This window comes from Delphinapterus leucas, chromosome 5, assembly GCF_059928025.1.
Source record: "Delphinapterus leucas isolate spDelLeu-1000000601 "Yukka" chromosome 5, BTC_Dleu_Yukka2, whole genome shotgun sequence".
NCBI lineage: Eukaryota > Metazoa > Chordata > Mammalia > Artiodactyla > Monodontidae > Delphinapterus > Delphinapterus leucas.
The window spans coordinates 101,781,446-101,809,413 of NC_143133.1; the positions used below are offsets into that span (position 1 = coordinate 101,781,446).

Genomic DNA, 27,968 nt, shown 5'->3' on the forward strand with positions numbered 1-27,968 from the left:
AATAATAACACCATGTACTTTATCTGATTTATGTAATCAAAAGGTTTTACAAATTTCAACACTGATAGTCTTATTACCAGATAAGGAATATATAGATGTTTAACTCTAAAACACCCCCTTATAAAAACAGAAGTGATTCAGCCGAGTGTACAGTAAGGCTACCTTACTGCCTGTGCTTCCACTTTGTCACTCAAGTACAGACCACTTCCCCAGGAGAGTTTGTTTGGGTTTGTCTTGTTAGTTCTTGCCTTAAGGAAGTACACTTGGTTTTCTCCTTCATAGGTTAGATTAGGAAAAACCCTCTTCTTTTTTAAGCAGTTTGAAACTATGGTAATAGAATGTGGCGTTAATGGGTTTTCTTTGTAACCTCCAAACAGAGCAACATTTTGCAGATGTCGTACTTAGTGAAGAATTTCTCAACCTCGGCATTGAACAAGTGTGCAGCTTAATCTCGAGTGACAAACTTACCATTTCTTCAGAAGAGAAAGTAAGTGTATTTTTCTTTTCCCAGTGTACAGTGATATAGTAGTTTTCCTTTCTTTCACTTTGTTTTGTAACTTTGTGATCCTGTATGTGTAGTGACAGCCAGTGATCTTTGATCTGGAAGTTGAGAAACTCCGCTAGTTGACTTGTTGGTTGTGTAAATAACTGTGTTCTCACCCCTTAGGAGCTTCCCTAAATGGTTAGACACCAGAGTTTTGTGCTTGACCCCACAGCAAGAGCTTGCATACATTGAACTATCTGAAACAAAGGGCCTTTGGGGAACTGGGTTTCTTCTCACAGCTAGATACCAGGGAAAATTGTGATCTAAACATAATATTCTCAGACCTCCCTGGTGGCGCAGTGGTTAAGAATCCACCTGCCAATGCAGGGGACATGGGTTCAAGCCCTGGTCCGGGAAGATCCCACATGTCGTGGAGCAACTAGCCCGTGCGCCACAACTACTGAGCCTGTGCTCAAGAGCCTATGAGCCAAAACTACTGAGCTTGTGTGCCACAACTACTGAAGCCTGCATGCCTAGAGCCCGTGCTCCTCAACAAGAAAAGCCACCGCAATGAGAAGCCTGCGCACAGCAACAAAGAGTAGCCCCCGCTCACGCTCAACACAACTAGAGAAAGGCCGCATGCAACAACGAAGACCCAATGCAGCCAAAAATAAATTAATTAATTAATTAATAAAAAGAAGCCACTTCAAAAATAAATAAATAAATAAACATAATATTCACAAACCAAAGTAATTTCACCATCATGTGAGTTGGACGAAGTCACCCAGGTGGCAAAGTTTAGCTAGTTCCAGACTGACCTCTTCCTTCAGACTGGCCCCTGCAGCTTACACCCCACCCTCTCCATGTGTCCTTCCCCCTTTCCAGAGCCCTGTGCAGCTGCTTTGTCTGGTTGTAGCCTGTCTCTCCGAAGTTGGGGTTGCCTTTTTCAGACACCTGCACCTTTTGTATCGGTGGAGGGAGAAGCTTCTCAGTGGGTTTTATTCTTTGGGTAGGTTTTGTAGCTTGTGGGAATCAGGGGGCAAAAGCTTATGAACCTGCAGTGTTTGGAGGAAGTGAAACTTGAGTTTTTCCTTTGTGTGATTTGTTGTATAAACTTTGTTGTTCTTTTCCTCAAGGATATTCATACTGCTTGGGGCAAAAAGACACATTTCTTATAATATTTACCAAATAAAAAAATATGTGAAAGTGGTTGTGAAATGTATAATCTTAACACGCCAGAAATATAGAGGAGAGGAAGACACTACTATTCATGTTTAATAGATGTGTGTTGAGTGCGTACTGTGTACCAGACACTGCCATGGAGTCCTGCATACAAGAAGACTGCAAAATAAAATCCTTTACTCATGACTAGAGGGACAATCAGTGGGGTAATAAATGATCACAGAATGCTGTAGAGGGTCCAGAAGGAGCCTTTAATCATTCCTTGGATACAGATTGGAGTTAAGTGTGGCTCAGATGTATGAATCAAATTTTTAAAAGTGCATATGAGTTTGCCAGGGAAACAGGGATGGGTGGGAAGGAGAAGGGCAGTCCAGGTAGAGGGAACAGAATATGTAAGTGTAAAGAGGTGTGAAAGAATGATCGCATTCTTTTAGTTCAGTACAATTAGAATTTACAGTATATTTGGCACAGTGGTAGGAGATAAGGTGGGAAGATGACATAAAATACCATCTCAGCCATGTTAAAGAAAATTGACTTGGACTTCCCTGGTGGCACAGTGAATAGGAATCTGCCTGCCAATGCAGGGGACACTGATTCAAGCCCTAGTTCGGGAAGATCCCACATGCAGCAGAGCAGCTAAGCCCGTGCACCACGACTACTAAGCCTGCTTTCTAGACCCCGCATGACACAACTACTGAGCCCGTGTGCCGCAACTACTGAAGCCCGCGCACCTAGAGCCCATGCTCCACAACAAGAGAAGCCACAACAAGAAGCCTATGCACTGCAATGAAGCCTAAGCCCCCACTCACCACAGCTAGAGAAAGCCTGCGCACAGCAACAAGGGCCCAACACAGCCAAAAATAAATAAAATTTTTTGAAAAAAAATTGACTTTATCCTGGTGATGAAGAGCCTCTGAAGGGTTCTAATCAGTAGAAGAGTGCTATGATAATGCCTTCACTGTAGAAATGTCACGGAGGCTGTTCTGGTTTTCTACTGCTGCATAACAACCACCCCAAAATGCAGTGACATAAAACAACCATGTCGTTATGCTCACAGTCTGTGGGCAGAATTCATGCAGGGCACATAGGGACAGCTTGTCTCTGCTCTGCAGTGCCTGGGGCTTCAGCTGGGTTGGCTTGATGGGTGGCATTATTCTACTGGAGCCACATACCCAAGGCTTCAGTCCCTCTGCACATGGCATCTTATGTTTCTGGAACACCCAGGATGGTTCCTTCACTCGCTTGTCTGGCTCCTGGGCCAGGTATTGGTTGGTAGCTCACCCTCCCCACCTCCCTTCCTCTCTATGACTGGCTTGGGTCTCATAGCATCTCATCTCCAGTAATCAGACTTTTTACATGACACCTGGCTTCCCCCAAATGAGCATTTCAAGAGACCAGAGGCATCTTATGACCCAGCTTCAGAAGCCCCACAGCACTGCCTCCACAACCTTCTGTTGGTTACACAGGGCCAGCTTAGATTCCTGTGGGAGGTTACTACATAAGGTGTGGATACCAGAGAAGTGGTTTATTAGGGACCATTTTTGGAGACTAGCTCCAAAGTGGTGGTGTGCAGAATGGACCAAAAGTGGGGTGAGGGTCATATAGAAGGATGTTGAAGTTACCAGTGAGCAATAGGATCTGACATAGGGTGGTAGAAAGAGGGGTGGAGAAGAGAAGACAGAGCTGAGAAATTGACAGGACCCTGTTTATCTTCTAGCATCTGGCACATAGAGGTACTTGGTGACTGAATGAATTAAAGAGGCTCATTAATTATAATGTAGATTATTTTTAGCTTCTTGCTCTATACCTGCATCAAAATAACCTATTTTTTGCTTCCTAGTTATTCATTTACATATCATCAAACATTTTCTACAACCCGTTAAAGATTACTGGGTTGTATATTCATCAGTCTGGAAGGAAATTATGTAGTCAAATACTGTCTTCATAATAGCTTATTAGCTTTCTTATACATATATGTTGTAATGCCCTTATTATTTTGATTATTTTTAATATAAAATATTATATTTTAATACATTCTACTGTTGTGACAAAAGAGAGTTAATCTATTCTGCAGATCCTTGATTTAGAAGTATATGGTCCAGCATTTGTTTGTAAACCCAAAGAAAAAGCCAAAAAATGAGTTGTTGCTAAGAGTACATGATTTTCATTCCAGATATCACTTTGCTTTATTATTTTGGGTGCTTTATTCAAAAGGGACTTTAGATTTAAATCTAAGTAAGTAGAACCAAATTCAATTTGGAGAGGTTGTCAACAATGAATTAGATCATATATCATCAAATTATCACCGCTGCCACTCAAGTTCAAGAAGATTAGATAATGTACTTGATGAAATATGTAGTAAATACCCAGCAAAAAGTACTCACTAAATACATAAAAGTACTCAAGTACTTATTAAAGTATCTAGTAAATTAAAAGTAGATCTACCATATGATCCAGCAGTCCCACTTCTGAGTATGTATCCAAAGGAAATAAAAACAGAATCTTGAAGAGATATCTGTATTGCTGTGTTGGCTGCAGCATTTTTCACAATAACCAAGATGTGGAAACAACCTGAATGAATGGATAGAGAGGTGCTATATACACACAATGGATTATTACTCAGCCATAAAAAGAAGGAAATGCTGCCTTTTGTGATAACATGGATGGACCTTGAGGGCATTATGCTAAGTGAAATAAGTCAGAGAAAGACAAATACTGTATCATCTCACTTATATGCAGACTCAAAAGTCAAACCCATAGAGAGTTGAGTGGTGGTTACCAGGGGCTGGGAGTAGGGGAATCTGGGAGATGTTGGTCAAAGGGTACAAACTTCTAGTTATAAGATGAAAAAGTTCTAGAGACCTAATGTGACTAACAATACTGTATTATCTAAAAGTTCCTGAGAGTACCTCTTAAATTAAGTACATACTAAGTACCAAATGAAGAAAATAAAAAGCAAAGAAAGAAATGGAGTGGATGTACTTTTCAAGTGCATCATAAGTCAGGATTTGAAAAACTTGAGCCATGGATTAAACTTGGATGTCTTAGCAAGACTTGTATACAAAATGTAATATTGTATTTTATTCAGATGCCTTGGTACATAACTCATTACTTATTTTTCTTTCCCCCATATTTTCGGCAAGGTATTTGAAGCAGTAATAGCTTGGGTGAACCATGACAAGGATGTAAGGCAAGAATTTATGGCTCGGCTGATGGAACATGTACGGTTACCTTTACTTCCTCGGGAATATTTAGTTCAGGTAAAAGCATTTGCAAAACACATGAGTACACCTACTCCATGTCACTGGGCTGACAGCATGTAGATTCCTGTTACACAGTGGTAACTAGGCAGAGGGCAGTAAACGCACCTGCTGTCCTTGGCAGCTGCTAACTCTTGGGGCAGTCTTACAGGTTTGCTTCTTCCCTATTTCTGATTTGAGTAAGCAAGTACTAGAGCTTATGGAGGCAGTATTTGTGGTGACTTAAGTACATGTAAATAAATGCATTTGTGGCTCTGTGTCACTGCTCTGCATCTCCTTTGCTTTCCTTTTGATAGCCTGCTCTGACTGCTCTGTAGAAATGGAATTTTGATGTTCAACTCAAATACTTTTTAATTTTCCTTCACAGTTTCAGTGGCTTGCATTTGGTTTCTGTCTTTACTTCTAAACTGAGGAAAACCAGGTTATTTGAAATAAATAGCAATAAATGGATCTTTAGTAGTCTCTGAACAATTTTAAATTTATTGTTTTATTAATATTCTACTAGGAACATTTCAACATTTTAATTTATAATTGAAACCATGTAATGAAACATTTCTTTATTAGGAGATTAGATCTGATCATTTTAGAATTTCTTGAAGCCTCATTATTTGTTGTAATTTGTATAATCATTGGTACTCTGCCTTTAAGAAAATGAACAGAAAAAATCTGTCTTGCACTTGATGTCAGGGATAGCAAGGACAAGTTTTATTTGTGGTGTAGGCACATTGTTATAAAGTATTTTGAATTCCTTTTCCAGGTATTTAGTTTGTGCTTTAAAAAGACATCTTTAATTTATAAATATTTCCTCCCCCACCCGAAGGACTCATTATCTAAATTTTCTTATTTTTCTTACTATTTGGCTTAATGTTTAAAGATAACAAATAGGTGAACATAATATTATCCAAAGATTATTTTGTAGCTGACATTGAAGTATATAATTTTCATTGCAATTCTTCTTTATTACTTATAAATATTTTGCTCTGCAGACCAGATACTTGAGCATTTGGGGGCATCATTTACTTTTCTTTTAGTGATATTTATAAACTTTCCTCTGTAACTTTTAGACTGAACCAGGGAGGATAGTTATTGCTTTTTTCCTCTACTTTGTTTCTTTGTCAGTCTTATCATGAAGTAGCTATCCCCTCATGGGGTGGGTCTGATTTCTTCTTCCAGAGGGTTGAGGAAGAAGCACTGGTGAAGAACAGCAGTGCTTGCAAAGATTACCTCATTGAAGCTATGAAGTATCATCTGCTACCAACAGAGCAGCGTATATTAATGAAGAGTGTCCGGACCCGACTGAGGACACCCATGAACCTTCCCAAAGTAGGATCTGCTGTTCATACTTGTTACTACCTCATCTGAAAGGCCCATAGTGAGGCTGTTAATATTTTACTCATCTGATTTTCCATGTGCCCAGGAATTCATTGAAGTGTATATAATTCAACTTCTCTATTGATTTTGTCTGTGGAGGGTTGGGATTGTTTGACTCACTTAATCTTTATAAACTACATGATGTCACTCTTCTGGAACAGAGGCAACTGGTATTTGTCCCTTCTGAGTTTTTTTTAGTTCTTTACAAAGGTTTCTTTGTAAGCTACATGTTTGGATAGTAACTGAAAACCGACTAGTTTCACAGAATTGCTAAGAACTTAGGATGCTAGCTTGTTCCTTTTGTTCCTTCCTATTGTCTGTTGTGTACTATTTGATGGTTCACTCACCCATCATACATAGTCATTTCAGTGTAGATTTTTCCATATGTTTTCCCAGATCTCCAGTGTTCATGTAATTCCTCTGTGAAAGTTCATATTCTACCTTTACCTTTTTAGTTGAAGCCATTCATGTCTTACTGATTTAATTTTCCTTACGAATAACCCCTCATTTCTGTCTCTCTGTTTGCAATTCCTTCTGCTCTGTTTGCATCTTTACAGTACTAGGAGACCAGCACTTTAAGCACCATTTTGTGTATGGTCTAATCAGAATGACCCATAATATAATGCTTTTATTTATGTATTGATTTTTAGCTCTCATGTGTGTTTGGGGCAATGATGAATTAAGAAATAAGAATTAATCTGTTATCCACTGTTTTCTTATATCACCTTTAGTTATTACTTTACCTTTTCATTAAATTAAATCTTTTAAATTCTTTCACTTTAATGCTTTTATTTAGTGTTTTTTCAATTTTATTTTATTTTTTTGGAGTCTACATTTTAATTGCTTCAAATCCATATTAGTAGTGTTTTTCTGTTTTGCCCAGTGTTAACAAGAGTTCTCAATTTAGAACCAACTGTATTTTGCCAGTGTGCTACTCCCTCCTTTTTTCTAGATCATTAGTAAATATTTTAATTTAAAATGGACTTCAGTACTCTCCCTGGTGATACCTCATTAGAAATACCCACTTACCAACATAGTCCGTTTGTAGGAAGTTTCAGTCTATATGATTATGTTTATTATCTAAGCCAAAAAGTAAATAATTTGGCACATAACATCTATTGAGATTCAGGATCATATAGATTCAAATTTGGCATGCTTTTTTTTTTAACATCCCTCTGCGTGTTACTCATCGTTTCATAGGCTCCTGGAAGTTCAAATGCTTTTCTCAAAATATTCTAAATTTTTACTGAGAATTATTATCACTTAAAAAGTATTTACAAGGCACTCACTTCCTACCCTATTTTGAAAATTGGTATTTGCCGTTTTTAAATTTTCTGATCTCTCCTCAGTTCTCCAAGATTTTTCAAAAATAATTGTAAGTGGCTCAGTAAGTACATTAGCTAGTTCCCTTAACACCTTAGTATGCATGCCATCTGGGTCTGCTGATTTTATAAGTGTTCACATTTTCCAAATACCCTTTTACCTCCTTTTATAAGTAGCCGTCTCTATAAGTCTTCATTACTTCATATTTGTCCATATTATTTGGTGTCAGTTTTTGTTCTTACAAAAAAAATAGATTTATAAAAGTTGTTCATAGGCTTAGCCCATTCGAATTATTATTTCTTTTATGCTGGTCTCTTTAACTTCCTTCTAAATAGCTTGTTTTATCTTTAATACTTTTTAAACATTTCATATTTATAAAAGATCTCTTCTTAACTTGCATATTCCCTCTGCTGGCATCTTTAGCTTTGCTATCTTTAGCTATGCCTTAACCTTTAGAGAGAAAACTAATTCTCTTCTAATTTCTGTAATAAGCATGTCGCTTTTGAAAACATTCTAAAGAGTCTTTGGTAAAATCCTATCAAGTATTTTCTCTTATGTAGAGTTGTGATCATCTATCTGTTCAGTTGACACTCTCTGGGCTTCTCTGGTTGTGGCTTTGGAGTGACCCTCCTAACTGTATTAAACTTTCGGTTTCTCAGTTCTTTAGCTCTGATTTTGTGGTGGGTATGCTGATCCATGAAGGTTCTCTTCTGTTCTCTCAGGGTGGCTGGGGAGGAGGGTTGCAGACCCAGGTAGCAGGGAGCTACTCAGCTCCTGATTTTGCATTTGCATAGTCTCTCCTCAAAGTTTATTTATCTGCCCATGTTTTTGCAAAATTGCTTGTGTTGGACACGTTTTTCAGTAGCACTGTTTGTCATTTTAGAGTGGTTGTACTCATGATTAATTCTAAATAGGTAGGTAAGAATGAGGCAAAGATTAATTTCTTTTGCTGACATATCATAATCATGGCAAGACCTACGAGACAAAATGTGGTAGCAATGCTGGAATAATAGATAATGTTTCTACCATGACAGTGACTAATTAGGCTCTGATTCTGTGGACGCATACTAATTTGCATCAAAGATCTTTTTATATCTCAGATATTATTTTATATCTCAGATATTATTTATATGACGATATTTTGTATCGTCAGTAAACCGTCTTGGGATTGTGTAAGGCACTCTTGGATTTGGACAGTATAATGAAAAACTGTATATGTTTTGCTGCTGTGCTTTGTTGTTAGCTTCTTTTTATCTTTGGAATCTGTATTTTTACAAATGCAATCTTATTATTTCTATATATTTATTTTTCTTTTTTTTACCCAGGATATCTATTAAGATTTCCAGTTGGAAAATTATGAAACTTGGTATTTCAGGAGGCAAAACTAATATTTAATAGGTGAAGAAAATGAAAGAACAAAGTTTAATTGATCTACATTTCAGGATGGTCACTTGAATTTGTGTAACTCCCGACCCCTTGCCTTCCTTAAATATGTCACATTTAACTTTTCCATACAAATGTCTTCCCAGTTTTCTATTCCTTTGCATTAGCATAAACTAGTATGATGTCTCTCAGATCAGGCGTCACAAATAATTGGGGTGTCAGAGTCATGACACCTCTTTTGATGCTAGTAGCACAGTGGTTTTTATCACCGTCTCTTGATCTCATACAAATATCCCTGCTCTCCTGCTCTTGTCTTCCCATGATACATTCTTCCTTTCCCCACTATCTCTGATTCCTGGAGTTCCAAGTCCTCACCCCATTTTACTTCTCTTGGGTGAGTAAAGAACAGATATTACTACGTGTCTCTATATTCGGTAGCACATATTCCCTTCCATCCTCATTTTGATCTACAAGAAGTGAACTATTGTGTGGAAATCACAAGATTCATAGTTGAGAATCATGAAATCTAATAAACCGTATTGTTTCTCAAGGATTATTTGAAAAGTATTCCCTTTAGAGATTTTTTAAACTGATCTTTATCAGAGATGTTAACCAAACCTCTTTGAACTGTTGTCTAACTGCCGGGCAGAGTTTAAAAGTTAAGCACAGGTAGGTCTTCTATAGACCTCTAGATACAGGATTGATCTTACTGTCTGTTTCACCTCTGTGATTTCATAACCTTGCCCCTCCCTTTTTTCCCTTTGGGATTAGGAGGGAAGGGTATTGCAGATTTTCTTTGTTAATTCTTTTATTTATTTGTATTCAACACTAGAGGAATGGCAGGTCAGAAAAGAAATTATATAACTGTGCTACATTCAGTCTTCTTTTTAAAACCTTTAAAATTCTTTATATTTTCCAGTAAATAAATTACTAAAATAGGCTTCTTTTAGGAAACAAGATTTATTCTGATTTCTGTGTACCCATCTTTCTGTAGTTCCAAGTACAGGTAGGTCGTTGCTCAGTCAAGGTTGCAAACCTTCCCTTTTTGTATGCATGAGTCATTCCATCTTCTGTTTGTTTTGATTTTTTGTTTCTTTTGAACATCCATTTTTCCTGTCATCTCACTTTTCCCTTGACAGGTCCTTGCCATTCTTTACAGTGTTACACACGTGACATCATTAACTTATACGTTCTTCTGAATTGACAGCTGTGTTTTCAGTGTTTCCAAAGAGTGCCCGGTGTGCCCACTTATACTCATTAAAAGACAAATACATTGATTGCTAAATCCCATCTATCTCTCAAGGTTCTACTCCCTCCAGGAAGCTTTCACTAAATTATGACTATGTTTCATTTTCTGATCAGGAATAGCAATTAATGTCTATAACTAATCATAGCTTTCTGGTCACATATAATTGTATATAGTTCTTGAAGTACTTTAGAGTCTTGTCTCCTTAGTGATATCTAATAGCTCTTGGGGGTAGAGACCCTGTCTTACATTTCTTATGTAGAACATCTTAGCACAGTTCTGATCAAATATGGAAGATAGGCACTTAATAAATAGTTGTTCGATTGAATTGAATTGAAGAAGTTTATGGACCTCACTTATTCTCAGCGCTGGACTGTTCTTCATTCATTCGTTATGATTTCTAGTATCTCCATTATCTGTCCTCTTGGTTGTTTTATTTGTGGGGCATCCAGGGAGGTCTCTTTACTTGACATCTGGGAATCTGTGCTCTCTTGTGAACTCCAATTCAATTAGTCCTCCTTTTTCAATAGGTTTTTTTTTTCCTTCTTCCATCTTTCTTTAATACCTTATTGTCCTTTTCATCTCACCTACCCACTAACATAAATTTCACTTCTGTCTGCTTTCCTAGATTGTGGAGATCTAATCCCTGGTCATTACAAAGCTGGGATCTAGTTTATAGCAAGCCCTATGACACTGCAGCCTTGCCAGTGCTGACTGCCTGCTGTTTTTGGCTTAAATACTGCTTTTGCTTGAAGGATCAGAAACTTAGTTTCTGATATCCTTATTTTTGACTAAATGTGCTAGAAAATAGAATTGTAGTTCTAACATACATGTGTCCCCTTTGTTGATGTTTATTAAATGTTGATGAGGTGGTTGTTTTCCCCCAGCTCCCCCTACCATCTTCATCCTAATATTCTCCATGTCATTGTCTTTGTAAGACATTTTAAATCCCTGAACATGCAGTAGTTGTTGGTTCAAGTGCCTCTACTTCTGCCCTTGCAGTTAATGGTGGTAGTTGGGGGCCAAGCACCAAAGGCTATCCGCAGTGTGGAATGCTATGACTTCAAAGAAGAACGATGGCACCAAGTAGCAGAATTGCCTTCCAGGAGATGTAGGGCAGGTAAGCATCATGCATTGCGGTCATTTCCCTATTGCTGGGTCATTGGGAGCTTCTCTCTCAGGTCTTATTTTATTAGCTAGAAGAATCTTTATTGGAAAAGCTTTGATTAAAATAACCATGTGATTACAGAGTGATTGAGGAGCCCCGTGCAACTCATAAGACATCGATGGGGATAGCTGCTCTGTCTTCAATTTACATATTCTTTATACTAGATTCTCTAGTATAAAGTGGAGTAGCTAGCAATTTGCTGGATATTTTCCTACTTACCTTTGCTGAAGTGTTGAGAATTCTTTAGGTTGGGACCCTTGGTTCTAAGAGATTCCTGACTTAGCTAATAAGCCACAGTTTCCTTCTTCCAAGCATTCATTTTACAAACATTTGTTGAAATAGACTTTATTTATCCAAAACTGTAATCAGAAGAGGCAGTTGCAAATTCTAAGGATTCTTCCTGTGACTCAAACCTGGATCCATAAATCATAGCTCCCATAGCAAATGAGTTCTAAGTGTAACAGAACATTTCTACCATGGTAGTCCTTTAACAGTATATCCTAGAAATTGTTACATAACAGCATAAAGTTAACCCATTCCTTTCAAGCTGTCTAGTATGTTGGACAGGGATCTGGATGTAGTATAATTTTTACTAGTTTTTAATTGAACATTAAAATTGTTTTTAATCTTATGTTATAAATAGTACTGCAATGAATTCCTTATACATATATTATTATGTATGTATGCTAATATATTTTAGTGGGATAAAACTCTAGAATTAATGATTCAAAGAGTATGCAAGGAAGATATACCAATTATTACTTCCACTAACAGTAAAGTATGAAGGTACAAATTTCCCTACATACCCTATAACACCTTATAATTAAATTGAGTTTTGCAATCTGGTAGGTGAAAAATGCTATCTCATTATCTACTTTGCACTTTTATTATGAGGAAAGTTAAACATCTTTCTGAATAGTCAGTTCATGATTCTTGCCATTTTTTTATTATACTATTTTATTGATTTAATACATTAAGGGAAGTAGCCTTTTTGTCATTTGTGGTGTGAATGTTTATTTGTATTAATCTTTTATCTTCTGACTTTACTTGCATTATTTTTGTGTTATTTTGGCCATTTAACAATGTTACTTTTTATGAATTCCTGTACATCAGAATTTTGTCCTTGGACTTAAAGATTTGTTTCTTGTGTAGAAAAGTGTTACTCACAAATTATTTGTGTGTGTGTAATTCCCTAATATTAATATCTTAAAAAACTGTGATGCAGTTATCAAAACTAAGAAATTAGCATTGGCATATTACTATTACTTAGTATGATATTCTCTGGGTCCACCCATGTTGCTGCAAATGGCAGTATTTCATTCTTTGTTATGGCTGAGTAATATTCCATTGTATATATAACACATCTTCTTAAACCAATCATCTGTTGACGGGCAGTTGGGTTGTTTCCATGTCTTTGCTATTGTATTGGGCTGGCCAAAAAGTTCGTACAGGTTTTTCCATAAGGTTACAGAAAAACCCAAATGAACTTTTTGGCCAACCCAATAAATAGTGCTACTCTGAACACTGAGGTGCATGTATCTTTTCAAATTATAGTTTTCATCCTTTCCAGATATATGCCCAGGAGTGGGATTGCTGGATCATATCATAGTTATATTTTCAGTTTTTTTTAAGGAAACTCCATACCATTTTCCATACTGGCTGCACCAATTTACATTCCCACCAACAGCAGGGTTCCCTTTTCTTCACATCCTCTCCACCATTTATTATTTGTAGACTTTTTGATGATAGCCATTCTGACCACTGTGAGGTGAGACCTCATTGTGGTTTTGATTTGCATTTCTCTAACAGAGATGTTGAGCATCTTTTTCATGTGCCTGTTGGCCATCTACATATCTTCTTTGGAGAAATGTCTATTTAGGTTTTTGCCTATTTCCTGATTGGGTTGTTTGGGGTTCTTTTTTGAATAGTATGAGCTATTTGTATATCTGGGTTATTAACCCCTTGTCAGTCACATCGTTTGCAAATATTTTCTCCATTCCGTAGGTTCTCTTTTATTTTGTTGATGGTTTTCTTTGCTGTGCAAAAGCTTTTAAGTTTGATTAGGTCCTATTGTTTATTTTTGCCTTTATTTCTTTTGCCTTGGGAAACTTCTCTAAGAAAATAATGCTATGATTTATTTCCAAGAATGTTTCACCTATGTTCTCTCCTAGGAGTTTTATGGTATCATGTCTTACATTTAAGTCTTTAAACCATTTTATGTTTACTTTTATGTATGGTGTGAGGGAGTGTTCTAATTTCATTGATTTACATGCAGCTGTCCAGCTTTCCCAACACTATTTGTTGAAGAGACTGTCTTTTCTCCATTATATAGTTTTGTCTCCTTTGTCGTGGATTAATTGACCATAGGTGTGTGGGTTTATTTCTGGGCTCTCTGTTCACTTCCATTTATCTATATGTCTGTTTTTGTGCCAATACCATGCTGCTTTGATTACTGTAGCTTTGTAGTAGTGTCTAAGTCTGGAAGAGTTATGCCTCCAGCTTTGTTCTTTTTCCTCAGGATTTCTTTGGCATTTCTGGGTCTTTTGTGGTTCCATATAAGTTTTAGTATTATTTTTTAGTATTATATTTTAGTATTATTTGTTCTAGTTCTTTGAAAAATATCATGGATATTCTGATAAGGATTGCATTTAATCTGTAAATTGTATGGTCATTTTAACATTAATTTTTCCAAGAGCATGAGATTTCTTTCCAGTTCTTTGAATTATCTTCAGCTTCCTTTATCATTGTTTTATAGTTTTCAGTGTATAGGTCTTTCATCTCCTTGGTTAAGTTTATTCTTAGGTTGTTGGGATTTTAAATGGGATTTTTTTTTTTTTTTACTTTCTGATATTTTGTTGTTGTGTAAAGGAATGCAACAGATTTCTGTATATTAATCTTGTATCCTGCCACCATGCTGAATTTATTAGTTCTAATACTTTTCGTGTGGAGTCTTTAGGGTTCTCTATATAGTGTGTCACGTCATCTGCAAATAGTGACAGTTTTACCTCTTCACTTCCATTTGGATACATTTTATTTCTCTTTCTTGTCTGATTTCTGTGGCTAGGACTTCCAATACAATATTGAATAGAAGTGGTAATAGTGGACATCCTTGTCCTGTTCCGGAATTTAGCGGGAAGTTTTTCAGCTTTTCGCCGTTGAGTATTATGTTGGCTGTGGCTTTGTCATAAATGGCTTTTATTATGTTGAGATATGTTCCCTTTATACCCACTTTGGTGAGAGTTTTCGTCATGAGTGGATGTTGAATTTTATCAAATGCTTATTCTGTATCTATTGATATGATCATGTGGTTTTTTTCTTTTCTTTTGTTAAGGTGGTGTATTATAGTGATTGATTTGCGTATGTTGAACCACCCTTTTTACCCTGGAATGAATCCAGCTTGATCATGAGATATGATCCTTTCTCTGTATTGTTGGATTTGGTTTGCTAATATTTTGTTGAGGAATTTTACATGTATATTCTTCAGAGATATTGGCCTGTAATTTTCTTTTTCTGTAGTGTCTTTGTTTGGTTTTGGTATCAGGATGATGGTGCCCTCATACGATGATTTTAGAAGTGTTCCTTACTCTGTAATTTTTTGGAATGGTTTGAGAAGGATAGGTAAGCTGTATGGTCCTGGTCTTTTGTTTGCAGGGAGTTGTTTTCATTACAGATTATATTTCACTTCTAATAATCAGTCTGTTCAAATTATCTGTTCCTTCTTGACTCAGTTTTGGCCAGTTATATGTTTCTTGAAACTTTTCCATTTCTTCTAGGAGGTCCAATTTGTCATTATATAACTGTTCACAGTATTCTCTTCTGATTTTTTGTATTTCTGTGGTTGTTATTTCTCCTCTTTCATTTCTTATTTTGTTTATTTGGATCTGCTCTCTTTTCTTCTTGGTGAGCCTAGCTAGAGGTTTGTCAATTTTGTTTATCTTTTCTAAAAACCAGCTCTTGGTTTTATTGATCTTTCCTGTTGTTTTTTTGATCTTCATTTTCTTTATTTCCTCTTTTATCCTTATTATTTTTCCTTCTGCTGACCTTGGTTTTGTTTGTTCTTGTTCTGATTCTTTTAGGTGGTAGGTTAGGTTGTTTATTTGAGTTTTTTTCTTGAGGAAGGCCTGTGTGGCTATGACCTTCTCTCTTAGAACTGCTTTTGCTGCATCCCGTAGTTTTTGTAAGGTTGTGTTTTTCATTGTCATTTGTCTCAAAGCATTTTCTGATTTCTTATTTGATTGCATCAGTGACCATTGTTTTTTTAGTAGCATGTTGTTTAGTCTCCATGTGTTCAGTTTTTTCCCATTTTTCTTTTTGTGGTTGATTTCTAGTTTTATACTGTTGTGGAAGGAAAAATGCTTGAAATAATTTCTATCCTCTTAAATTTGTTGAGGCTTGTTTTTTGACCTAGTATCTCTTTTGCCATTTTAATTATGAAATGTGTTGGTGTGGGTGTGATTGGGTTCATCTTGTTTGGGACCCTCTGTGCTTCCTCTACCTGGATATCTGTTTCCTTCTTAAGTTTGGGAGGTTTTCAGCCATAATTTCTTCAAATACATTTTTGAGCCCTTTTTCTCTTTCTGCAACCCCCCTATTTTGCATAGGTATGCTTTATATTATCCCATAGATCTTGTATGTTACTTTGGGGTTTTTTTGTTTGTTTGTTTTTTTCATTTGTCTTTCTGTCTGCTGCTCTGATTGGATGATTTCCATCATTCTATCTTCCAGATCACTTATTCATTCTTCTGCATTATTTAGTCTACAATTCATTGCCTCTGGATTTGTTTTTATCTCTGCAATTGAGTTGTCTAGTTTTGACTGGTTCATTTTATAGTTTCTAGTTCCTTGTTATAGTGATCTGCATTTCTATCAGTAATCTTTAATCCCTTCAGCATCTTTATTACCTCCTTTTTGAACTAGAAGTCTGGTAGATAGGAGAGGTCTGTTTCATTATTTGTTCTTTCAGGGGATTTCTCTTGTTCTTTTAATTGGGAGTAGTTCCCCTGCTTTCTTATTTTACTTGACTTTGTCTGTCTCTATGAATTTAGGAGAAACAGTTGTCTATTGTGGTCTGAAAGGGCTGTTTTTATATGGGAGCATCCCTGTATAGACTGTGTAAGTCCAGTATTTTTTGGTGCAAGGGCTGTGTGCCAACCATATCTTTCCTCAGAGTGTGCTGGCCATTATCCCCTTGATAAGGGGGCGTGATTGGAGTTGTGGTGTCTAGAGCCTGCCCTGAATATTGGGCACAGCCTCCTCTTTTCTCTGTGGATGTCACAGCCTTGTCAGGGGCAAGGTCTGCTCCTCATTTGTTTGAGTAGAAACCCTGAGTCTCAGATTTGATATGGCTCCATTGCCCTTGCTCTGTTGCAAAGGAGGTGAAGTGAGGCCTCTGTTGCAAAGGAGGTGAAGTGAAGCAAGTGAGGCCCATGTGGTCACAGTGAACCTATGCACCGCCTCTGCAGTCATCTGCAGTTCTGCCCAGAAGCAGCCCAAGGTCGTGTCCCTTTCTCCACTGTGTTTGTCCCAGATCTAGTGCTAGGCTATGGTGTGTGGTGTGGAGTGGGCTGGTGCTGGGGGCTGGGGTGCTGTGGCTGCAGGAGTCAAGGCGGTTGTGCTGCCACCTGGGACCTGGGCTGCCTCTGTGGCAGGCCTCTCCCAGGACCTATCTGCACTAGATCTGGCTCCAAGCTTCAGTGTGGGCTGGGCAGAACTAGAGTGCTCCAGACAGAAAAGGAACCCCTGTATACTCCTCCCAAGGGGCTTCCCACCCAAAACACGCATTTCTGTGGTGTGTGCACCAACAATGTCCACTGGATCTGGACCCTCCCCCATGGTGTGAATGCTGACAGTGGGCTCTGAGGTTTGATAAGGCCATACCCCAGGCCCTCCAAGCTGTCTCCATGCAGGTAGACAGAGTCCTCTTCCTGGGCCCGTCTGCCCAAGACTCAGCATCTAGCCGCTGTGCATACTAGCATCCCTGCCCATCATGCATTTCAGACTGGGAAGCGTGGTGAGGTTACAGCTATCAGCTCTGCTCTGATTGCTAGTAAACCAGCACCCACACACTCCTTGAGAGCAGAGACCAGGCCCCTCTGAGACAGGCTGGGACCTGGGACTTGGGACCCTTTACTGCAGAGCTTGCACCTGGACAAACATCTCCTTGAGCAACAGAATACAAAGGAACTCTAAGGGACTAAAAATAACTGTGCACATGTGTAGTCAGGGTAATTATGAATAATAAGGCCAAAACCCAGCTGCCACTTCTGAAGTGCTAGGAGCAAAAGCAGGGCACTGGGCATGATCCCTGCACCCACCACCACCAAGGGGTGGGCAGACCACTTAAGCCACGCCTCCAGCCCAAGCCACCTATGTGCCCCCACTCTCACCCCATTTAAGGAAACAGCTCCCCTCTCCTCAGGGAGCAAGAAAGGGAGCCTGTTACTTGTTTTTGCTCCCTCATGCTAAGCACAAGTCCCAATAAAGCCTTGCCTGAATTCCTCATCTGGCCTCTTATCAATTTCTGTTGCTTAAAGAGTCCAAGAACCAAGGTCTGTAACACCTCCAGTCCCTCTATCTGTCCTGGCAGACTTCGTAGCAGGCAGAGGGGCTCCCCAGGGCGAGGTCCTGCCTGTGTGGACCTTCCCTCCTTCACAGATCCCTCCCAGGGGTGCCAGTCCTGTTCTGAATGCCTTTTTCCCCCAATCCTGCTGGGTTACGTGGAGATCTTTCTTGCAGCTTTGGTTGTAAAAGAGATCTTCTGCCAGTTTCCAGTTGGTTTTCTGTGAGAATTGTTCCATATGTAGATGTATGTTTGATGCGTTTGTGGGTGAGGTGAGCTCCATGTCCTCCTACTCTGCCATCTTGATCCTCCCTTGTTATATTGCATTTAGTTGTCATGTTTTCTTAGTCTCTTCTGATCTGTGACAGTTCCGTAGTCTTTCCTTATCTTTCATGCCCTTGATTCTTTTGAAGAGCACTTGGTCTGGTATTTTTGAGTAGAAGGTCCAAAATTGAAAGCCATGGGAGATGTATACAGGTTCAAGTAGTTGGAAAATATTGGCTCATTGTTTACGTCTGTAAGTAAGTCTTTGAAGAAGCCAAGAGTCAAAATAGTACCTCAGCCCATGCCATTGCATTTTTCAGTAGTAGTAAGGAGCACAGTCTATTCATTCTATATTCTCGCTAATGAATAGCGTTTCTTAGGACCTATTCAGCCAGGCTTCTCCTGAGGGGGACTTCTGTTCTGACAACAGCTGTAGACTGTTTGGAATGCAGTCTTTAGATGTTGATAGCAGTTGGGTTGCACATGCATCATTAACTGCTGTATTTCTTTTTCAGGGATGGTCTACATGGCTGGACTCGTTTTTGCTGTCGGTGGCTTTAATGGCTCCTTAAGGGTCCGCACTGTGGATTCCTATGACCCCGTGAAAGATCAGTGGACCAGTGTTGCTAACATGCGAGACCGGAGAAGCACCCTGGGGGCTGCTGTGTTGAACGGACTGTTATATGCCGTAGGAGGCTTTGACGGGAGTACAGGCAATTTTCTTTTATCTTTCCTTCATTGCTGTTAGAATTAACATAGCGATCACATTTATGGAACAAGGCCTAGCAAAATTAGGAGGCATTTGAATGTTTTAACAGGTATTGTGAAGATAAGTTTAAAATTTCCATCCAGAATTCCTTTAAATGATGTTAAGAGTGCTCAGTATGTAAATTTTCTTTCTCATGCTTCAGTGTCAGTCATCTTCCCAAGTTTAAAAAGCCAGTAAATGTCAGTAGCTTGTGTAGGAGCTCGCTCTTCCTCTTTGACACATAATTGGATTTTGGCCCACTTTAATGCAGCTGAAGTATTTCCCCTACTAATACATATAAGGAACCTGAGGTGCAGTGCGTTGTGCTTTATTACAGGGCTGTCCTCGGTGGAGGCTTACAACATCAAGTCTAACGAGTGGTTCCACGTGGCCCCCATGAACACGAGGAGGAGCAGCGTGGGTGTTGCCGTAGTTGGAGGTGGGTCGGCTTCCCGGTGGTTGTGAGTGGTTCTTCCTGTAACCCGGACTCTGGTTTTCTAAATGGGCAACCAAAGGGCCATTTAAAAGGGAAATAGTGGCTATTGGAAAACGCTAGTTATCCCTTTTTAAAATAAGGCACGCCCGCCCTCTGGTCCCCCTCCCTCTCTCTCTGTCCCCCTCCTTCTCCCTCTCTCTGTGTCACCTGTGTAATATTACTAACTGACTTTAATACAGTCATCTGGGGAACAAACCAGATGGCATGGTATGAAATTTTACATCTGGAGAAGGGCTGTTTAACATTTAAGGGATGGGTTGCCACAGTTATTTATTTATATCCTACTTTGTCCCCCAAAAGAGTTTAATTAGTATGATTTTTTTTTTTACTTGGTTGGGCGAATTTGTGGGTTCCCACCCCCTCCCCATGGTGGGTATAATCCTCTGCACCAACTTTTCTTTTACCAGCTTTACTGAGATAGAATTCACATACCATACAATTCATGCATTTAAAGTATACAATCCAATGTGCATCTGTCATAACAATTCATTTTAGAACATTTTTATTACCCCCCAAAGCAGTCCTACTCTCCTTGGCTATCATCCCCATCCTCCCAGCCCTCAGCAAACACTATCTACTTTTCTGTCTCTCTATAGATTTTCCACTTACAGACATTTCATATTAATGAAATCATACATTGCAGTATGTGGTCCTTTGTGACTGGCTTCTTTGACTTGGCATAATGTTCAAGGTTTGTTCATGCTGTAGCATTTTACCAGTACTTCATTTCTTTTTATTGCCAAATAATATTCCATTGTATACTGGTACTGACTCTTGATTCAACTTTTTTTTCAATTTACTAAGATAACTTTGATATTTAATTTGGTTTTCCAGGATGTTCACTTACCAAATAGTGTTTATCCAAAGGTATACTGAGTGTACTTTCTTGTTCTATCAGTCAGATTATTGATGAAAGTGTTAAATTAATATCATATATATTCTGCAGATCTTAATAATATGATTTGGTAAGTCCACCTATCACCATTAGGCAAGATTTTAAATAGTTCCTAATACTTTAAAGGTAAACTCTGCTACCAAGGAGGAAAATATATTATTTCCTGACTTGAAAAAATAGCTCTTTATGAATTTGGCTTTCTCTGTGATTCCATGTTTAGGTCTGCTTTATGCTGTCGGGGGTTATGATGGAGCTTCACGTCAGTGTCTCAGCACAGTAGAATGCTACAGTGCCACAGCAAATGAGTGGACCTATATAGCAGAAATGAGTACCAGACGGAGTGGAGCAGGTGAATAGGAACCTCATTTAGTAATTGAAGCATGGAAATGATGGAAAAGAATTAAACAAGTGAAATGATGGCATCTCTTTATATTATCAGAAAATATATGCTGATTCTAGTGACACTTAAAATGTCTTTTGCATTATGCAGGTAGAGTTGGTAGGTAGCTGCACTTAAATTTCACTTTGTAAAATTTCTAAAGTGTTATATTAAAGGCTTCTGTTTTGTTTAATTATTTATATTGTTTGGCATTACTTTTAGGTTTTTGTTTTTAGTGCTTATTGGAGAACTTGCTTAATAATCAACTCCATATCCATTGCTTACAGATTTTATGCTCTAATATTGGTTTGCTTTTATCACGAAAGTTGTTTTCAAAAGATTCGTGTAAAGGACTTCCCTCTCTGTGTTTCACCTGCGTATTATTTTTATTGTATTTGACATGCTTTTTTAGAACAATAGTTCTGAGATTCTCATTTGTAATTCTATTTGTTTCTACTTCTTAGGCCGTATGCTTTAATATTGACTTTTAATATGAATAATCATTTCAGAAGTTTTATTTACAAGTCATTTGAAGAAACCCTAGTATATTATAAATTTCTTGTCCCTTTTACTCTACTATTGTTTGGTTCTTTGTGTTTTACAGGTGTTGGTGTGCTAAACAACTTATTGTATGCTGTCGGGGGTCATGATGGCCCTTTAGTACGAAAAAGTGTTGAAGTGTATGATCCCGCCACCAACACATGGAGACAGGTTGCAGATATGAACATGTGTAGAAGAAATGCAGGTATCTATCTAGTTTATGATTACAAAATTTATACTGAATTGTATTCAGAGTATCACTGTGTATTTCCATTGTTCTTTTACTGATCTGAGTTCCCTAATAGACTTGCTCTTTAAAGGCAGAAACTTTTGTAATAATCCTATATAGTGAATGCCTAGTATAGTGTCTGGACATAACAGGTTGATGTGATCCTTCTGTTAACTTATAATATCTGTCAAAGTTTACTTTTTGGTGATGAATGTAGAGACTTAATTAGAGGAAGAACCCTCTTTATTTGATACTTGAATTCATTCATTCTTACCACAGACATTTTTGAGTGTCTACCTGTATCACATTCTGGAGCCCAGTTCTCAGGGAATTTAGTCTAGTTGAGTAAATATTTATACCAGATAAAAAAGCTAGTTGTTTATCTGAATCTGGAGGGGAAGCCTGAAGAAGCAACCTCAATTTAATACAGTTCAGGGTTTCTAGAAAATGGAAAAGCTAAAATAACAACAACAATAATTTTAAGAAAGCTGAGGTCTTCAAGATCTCTTTAAGTAGGTACAGAACTACCTACTTAAAAAGAAGATCTGTAGAAGGGAAATAGAAATGGAAAATAGATTCAGGGTACCTGGGTAGTCTTTTTGGGAAATTCTCATTTTTTTAAAAATGCCATTGTCTTCATGCCAGTTCCCATAATCCAAAATAAGTTCCTGATGATTCTCAAACTCACTGTATACCACTGGATGATGTTGCAAGATGTACCCTCCATCCCCCCAGAAATGTTCTTCTTAATTTCTCTTTAATTTAAATGTGATCACTAAGGGAGATAAGTATATGGGACTGCAAGAACTTGCTCAACAGAGCAAAATATAAAATTAATTTACTTGACCTTTTACCGCATCCAACTGGTACAACTGGTACTTGGTGAAGTACTAAAACTCTCTCAGCTATGGATAGTCCAGAACTATTAATAGTAAGACCCACAAATCTGGGGCCCAGCACATATGAAGTTAGAAAAGCATACGTGCATGTGCTTCCTGGATTAGGAAATTCATTTGCAATTTGAACTTTTGTTATTATTTTCCTAAAGATTATTCTAATCTTATTTTTTCTCTACCCTTGTTTTATTGTTTTCAAATCAAAATTAGCTCATTTCTTCTAGCCAGAAGAATAAGGAGATACTTTGTGTATGTAGAGCTATTGTCATCCTGCTCTTGCTTTTCAGGTATTTGAACTACTTTAAAATGATATGAGTTTGCTTCCTGTCGAGAGACTATCATAGTAGCACAACAGAGTTTGAGTAAAGGGGATCCACTCCATTTGCACAGAAGATACTATTGCTTTTAAATGCTGTGTAGAGATTTGGGCTCATTATTTTGTTACGTTAAAAATCTACAAGCACCTATTAATTGTGTTAGCAAAACTGTCTGTAAAGAGACCAGTGTGCGGGCAGCACCCTTCTGGATGTTTTGATGCCCTGTAGTACCAGTTCATAAAAGCTCTGAATCGTGTTTAAAATTATTAAATATGCTTTTAAAAAATAAATTGAAATAAAGAGCTTTTAAAATGTGTTTATCTTTTCACTCAGCAGTTTTCTTTGTAAACATTTATATTAAGAAAATTATTGCACAAGTATGCAAAATGTGCAAGAGATCCTTGTTCATTGTAACATTATTGATAAGAGCAAAAAAGCTGAAAATAACTTAAAATCCATCAGTAAAAGACAAATTATGGTATTATCATACATGGAATACTATGCAGCCATTAAAAATTATGTAGATCTGTATTTATTAACTTGGGGAAATGTCCAAGGTATATATTGTTTGGTGGGAGTGAGTAAAAAGTAGCATGTGTAGTATGAGCTACTTTGGGGTTAAAAAAAGGAGTGTCTGAGTATATACATGTAGAAAAGAGCCAGAATTTCGATGATCAGGATTCTAAGCGGTATAGGATTAGTGGTGGACTTTTTTTCTTTATACTTTTCTAGATGTTTTGAATTTTGCAAAAATCCAAAAAATATTTTATTCTCATAATAATTAAATAAATAATACTGTTTTCCCTTTTAAAGGAGATAAAATAGTTGACCAGTCAGTATAATAATTAAAATTCAGAATCATTTTTACTTTCTACTAATATATATATTTATTTTTCCTTTTTCCTTAGGATTTCCTTAGAAGCTGACTTTGGGAGAGTTCTTTGACCTTTAATTTTCTATTGTTTTTAACAAAATGGGAATTAAAATAGCTTCTAACCTGTAAAGTAAGGTTATTGTGAAGGTTAAATGAAATAATGCATATATAAAGCATCTACTGCATAAGTAACATGAGTAGGAGCTTACAGTTAGTATTAGATTCTCAGATATAAAGGAATTCTTTTCGGGTTCCCCCATCTTCTCTCCTTGCCTCTTTCCAGGAAGTACGTGTCTCTGGATCACCTCACCAGACACGTTCAGGGATACTTATATTCATCCAAATTTTTAAAATAATTGTTTTCTCTCTGTGTACTTTTTTTAAAGGAGTTTGTGCAGTTAACGGTCTGTTATATGTAGTTGGAGGGGATGATGGTTCCTGTAACTTGGCATCAGTAGAATATTATAACCCAACAACTGATAAATGGACAGTTGTGTCATCTTGTATGAGCACAGGGAGAAGTTACGCAGGTAATAATTGTTCAGTTTTCTTATAGTCTTCTATTATAATACGAAAGGATTACATCATTATGATTTTTACACTAAGAATGTTTTTCTCGGGGCTTCCCTGGTGGCACAGTGGTTGAGAGTCCGCCTGCCGATGCAGGGGACACAGGTTTGTGCCCCGGTCTGGGAAGATCCCACATGCCGCGGAGCGGCTGGGCCCGTGAGCCATGGCCGCTGAGCCTGCGCGTCCGGAGCCTGTGCTCCGTAACGGGAGAGGCCACAACAGTGAGAGGCCCGCGTACCGCAAAAAAAAAAATGTTTTCCTCCTATATAAGAAGGAAGTCTTTTCTCAAAGTATATCTTATTTCTTATTCTCAAAATAATTAATATCAGATATGTATATTCTGAAATAAAGCACTAGTATCCTTTTGTCATTCTGTAGTCACTTGTATTCAAAATTACAAATCTTTCCAGTGTGGCATCATAAAATTTAATATGGCTACATCTGTATGCAGTGTCATGGAATTCACAATGTAGCAAGGCTTTAATTACTCAAATATCCAAAAGATATGAGCCCTATAACATCTCCCCTGGCAGGGCTCCATGTGATACTATTACAGTGAGGCTACAGAGTAATTTTCTTACTTAAGCACAGCACTGATTGAATTATAAAATATCAGTTTGGTCCATTCTCTTCGTAAGAGAAATGGTAATACTCTTTAATAAATATAATGATGAGTCTTTAAAAGTATATGTTGCATGTAGTTTATTCTGATGATATTTATATTGCTTTAAATATTAGAATGTTTCAGTAACATTCTAATATAGATTTAACAGTGGGGAAAAAAGAAATTTATACTAATTAACCATCACTGTTACTTGTCATCTAAAACAACACCTAATAGAACTATTGATATATAGAGTAGGATCCCAGGATAGCATTCCTCAAAATTACGTGAAATTTTTTAAAATGGCTTTATTGAGATATATCTGACATAGAATAAATAGCATATATTTAAAGTGTACAGTTTTATTAGTTTTGACATATGTATATAACCACAAAACCACCACAATCAAGGTAATGAAAATATTCATCACTCTTAAAAGTCTGTTTGTGCCCCTTTGAGTATTAAGTGGATCTTAGTATTTCTTGAGTAAAATTATTTTCCCTTAATTGTAACTGTGAAGAGCAAAAGACGAGCTCTGGATTAAATAGTCTTAGGTAGTTTTGGTCCCTAATTTTTAAACAAAGATTTCATTGTCATTTAGATTAAAATGATAGTAATACTAAAGTTTCTAAGAAAGAGATTTTGAAACATCATGATCTGTTCAGTCCCTCTTAAGTAATAATATAAAAACTTCAGTATTTTCTCAGAGATACAGAATGCTTCCTGTGACTTCTGTTTTATTTCTTCGTTTCTTTGTTCAGGGGTCACAGTTATTGATAAACCGTTATGAGCCTGAAGGACATTTTCAGCACATTTACACATGAGAAGAAGCAGACTTCAACAAGTACTTCTGAAGTGACTGAGAGTCTAGCACTTCTCCACTTGTAGCTGCACTTTAAGTCTCCGCAGAAGATAAGATCATCTGCCTTTATAGGCCTCAGATATTGAAGATTATTTTTGGTAGATGCACCGTGTAAGCTTTTCTGCAGTGAGCAGCAGCTGACTGAATTTTAATAAGAAACTTGGACTGCAGTATTATTCTGTAGTCTTTGGACAATAGTTGCTTTCACAAAGACTAGTTACCAATCTTGAATGACTGGATTATTTTGTGAAGGGGGATAAATATGTGTTCTTGTAAAATTAAGTTTCATCTTTATTCCTTCTCCTGAAAATCTGTATACACAGGAACTGAAAATCTTTGAACAGGTATTAAACTCTGTGTAAGTATACAAACTAGTTGAGGGATAAAACTGTTTGCTTTTATAAAATATGTTTGATTACATGAGTATAATAAATTGTGTGCATATAATGTGTGTCTATTTGCTTTCCTTTAAATATGTTTGAAAAGATGTTTGAAACTTGATTATACTATTTATAATTGGCACAGTACTTTGAATTATGCCAGTACTACATTGTAAAACAGAGTTGTATTTTTTGATATTTAACAATGCTTAACACTTTAAAATGCCACTTCTGAGGAATGAACTGGTGTAACACACTTGAATACATGTGTGATGCCAAACTTTTTAAAATAAAATATAAATTATGCTTATTTATTATTTTCTTTGGTTTAATCTTGGTCATGTTTTGGTGTATATTTCAAATTTTTTTCTTAACAGTTTGGCATGAACATTACTGCAGGTTTTTGATGAATATAATGAATGTATGGAATTCAACTGAATTTGCATGGTCTTAAGAATTTTTTCTGTGCGTATAAATTTAGCTGCTATTAACAGAAAAGACAGCTTTCTGTGAGTAGCCATCTGTGTTGATCAGATAGAATTTTTCTGAGATCTTCAATTAATCTTACTTTAAAAATGACCAAAATATGTCTTTCTTGAATTAACTTTGAATAAAAGTTTGTATATTATTTGATTCACATTGTCCTTGATTTTTATCTATTTAGTTTGCTACTAAGAAAGTTGCCTGTTCACTTTTTGTATTCTTTTATAAAATTTGCATTTTCTAACTTCATAAATCAATATTTAAAATTTGTTGCCAAAGAAACCTACAAGGCAAGTCTGTTAAGTTCAACAACTGAAGTCATGGAAAACTGTTCTCCAAGAAAAAGCTACCTTAATAATCAAGGAAAAAGTCTCACAAGGATTGGTGAAATTTAAAGTTTTATACTCTTCTGTCCCTAATATGGGCAGGGCACAAGATAAAGATAAAACAGATAGCACTGGACCAAAAAGAAAGTCAAAGAAAAAATGCCTACTTTAAAACAACTGAGAAATAAATTGTGGTTTTGATACCAAATAAAAGGAATTGAGGAAATGGGCATGGGGGAGTGGGGTGGACAGCTGAGGTGCTGGGACAGGAGGAGGAGGAGATGGAAGGGGGCGATGGGGTATAGTGGCTGTTTCTCAGAAATTTAAAAGGTAGGCATGAGCTCTTGCCAGAACAGTCAATAATCAAGAGGAAAGAATTATACCTGTGATAAAATTTGTTTAGTTAATATAGAGTGTTCACATTTAAACATAGAACCACATTTATTACCAACTTAGTTGAATTTTCCGTTGTAAGTGGAAATATGAAGACTTTAATCAGAAAAAGAAAAAGCCTGTGTTCACCTTATGAAAACATGAATTTCTGCATTAGTGTGGCTCCAAGCACATCCATTGTCAACAAACATGTTGAGGATCTAATGAACTTGGAGCAATGCTAGCTGCTTCTGACAGTGGCACCAAGAAAAGTGTGTCATTACGTTTCCTGATCACTTCCAAACACTAATTTTCCATGAAACGCTCCATGAATCTGTCAATTAAAGATTTATCTAAAAATCTTTAAAGCTTTTCTTAAAATATAATCTATTAGGGTGACAGTCTTAAAAAACTTAGCATGTCAGATACGTCTTTGTCTTTTCTTTCTTTGAAGCTTTAATAGCTATACCATAAAACTGTTTGCCAAGGTTTGTCAGTAGCTAGATTCATAACTCCATGATTCAGAGAATTTGAATGTACTCCCCCCACACCCCCACCAGCCTTTGTCTCTCCAATTTGAAACATCTTGTTTTGTTTTGTTTAGGCTTATAAAAATGTTCCTGGCTTGTTCAGATTATTGTACAAAAAAGAGAGGTCAGAAGTCTTAGAAATCCTGCCAAGGGAACCACCAGGTGTGAGCAGAGTTCAAGGTTATATCCATGAAAATGCATTGTAAAGCAACTGCTGCTTGCTTTGC

The 27,968-nt window shown here is 37.1% G+C and overlaps 1 protein-coding gene across 10 annotated transcripts in view; it reads left to right on the forward strand.

The window, feature by feature from the left end:
- Positions 1-26,663, forward strand: part of KLHL2 (kelch like family member 2) — a 126,369-nt gene extending 99,706 nt beyond the window's left edge. For 9 of the 10 annotated variants that reach the window (XM_089912288.1, XM_022561617.3, XM_022561616.3 and 6 more), the window contains 10 exons: positions 378-487; positions 4,810-4,926; positions 6,100-6,249; positions 11,252-11,369; positions 18,756-18,953; positions 19,326-19,427; positions 20,600-20,728; positions 21,363-21,503; positions 24,001-24,144; positions 25,550-26,663. In XM_089912288.1, coding sequence (XP_089768414.1) covers positions 378-487; positions 4,810-4,926; positions 6,100-6,249; positions 11,252-11,369; positions 18,756-18,953; positions 19,326-19,427; positions 20,600-20,728; positions 21,363-21,503; positions 24,001-24,144; positions 25,550-25,578 — 1,238 coding nt within the window. In that variant the 3' untranslated portion in view covers positions 25,579-26,663. Of the gene's footprint in view, positions 1-377; positions 488-4,809; positions 4,927-6,099; positions 6,250-11,251; positions 11,370-18,755; positions 18,954-19,325; positions 19,428-20,599; positions 20,729-21,362; positions 21,504-22,633; positions 22,711-24,000; positions 24,145-25,549 lie in introns of those variants that run through there. The other variant, XR_016393360.1, reaches the window with a different exon arrangement.
- The last annotated feature ends 1,305 nt before the right edge of the window (positions 26,664-27,968 follow it).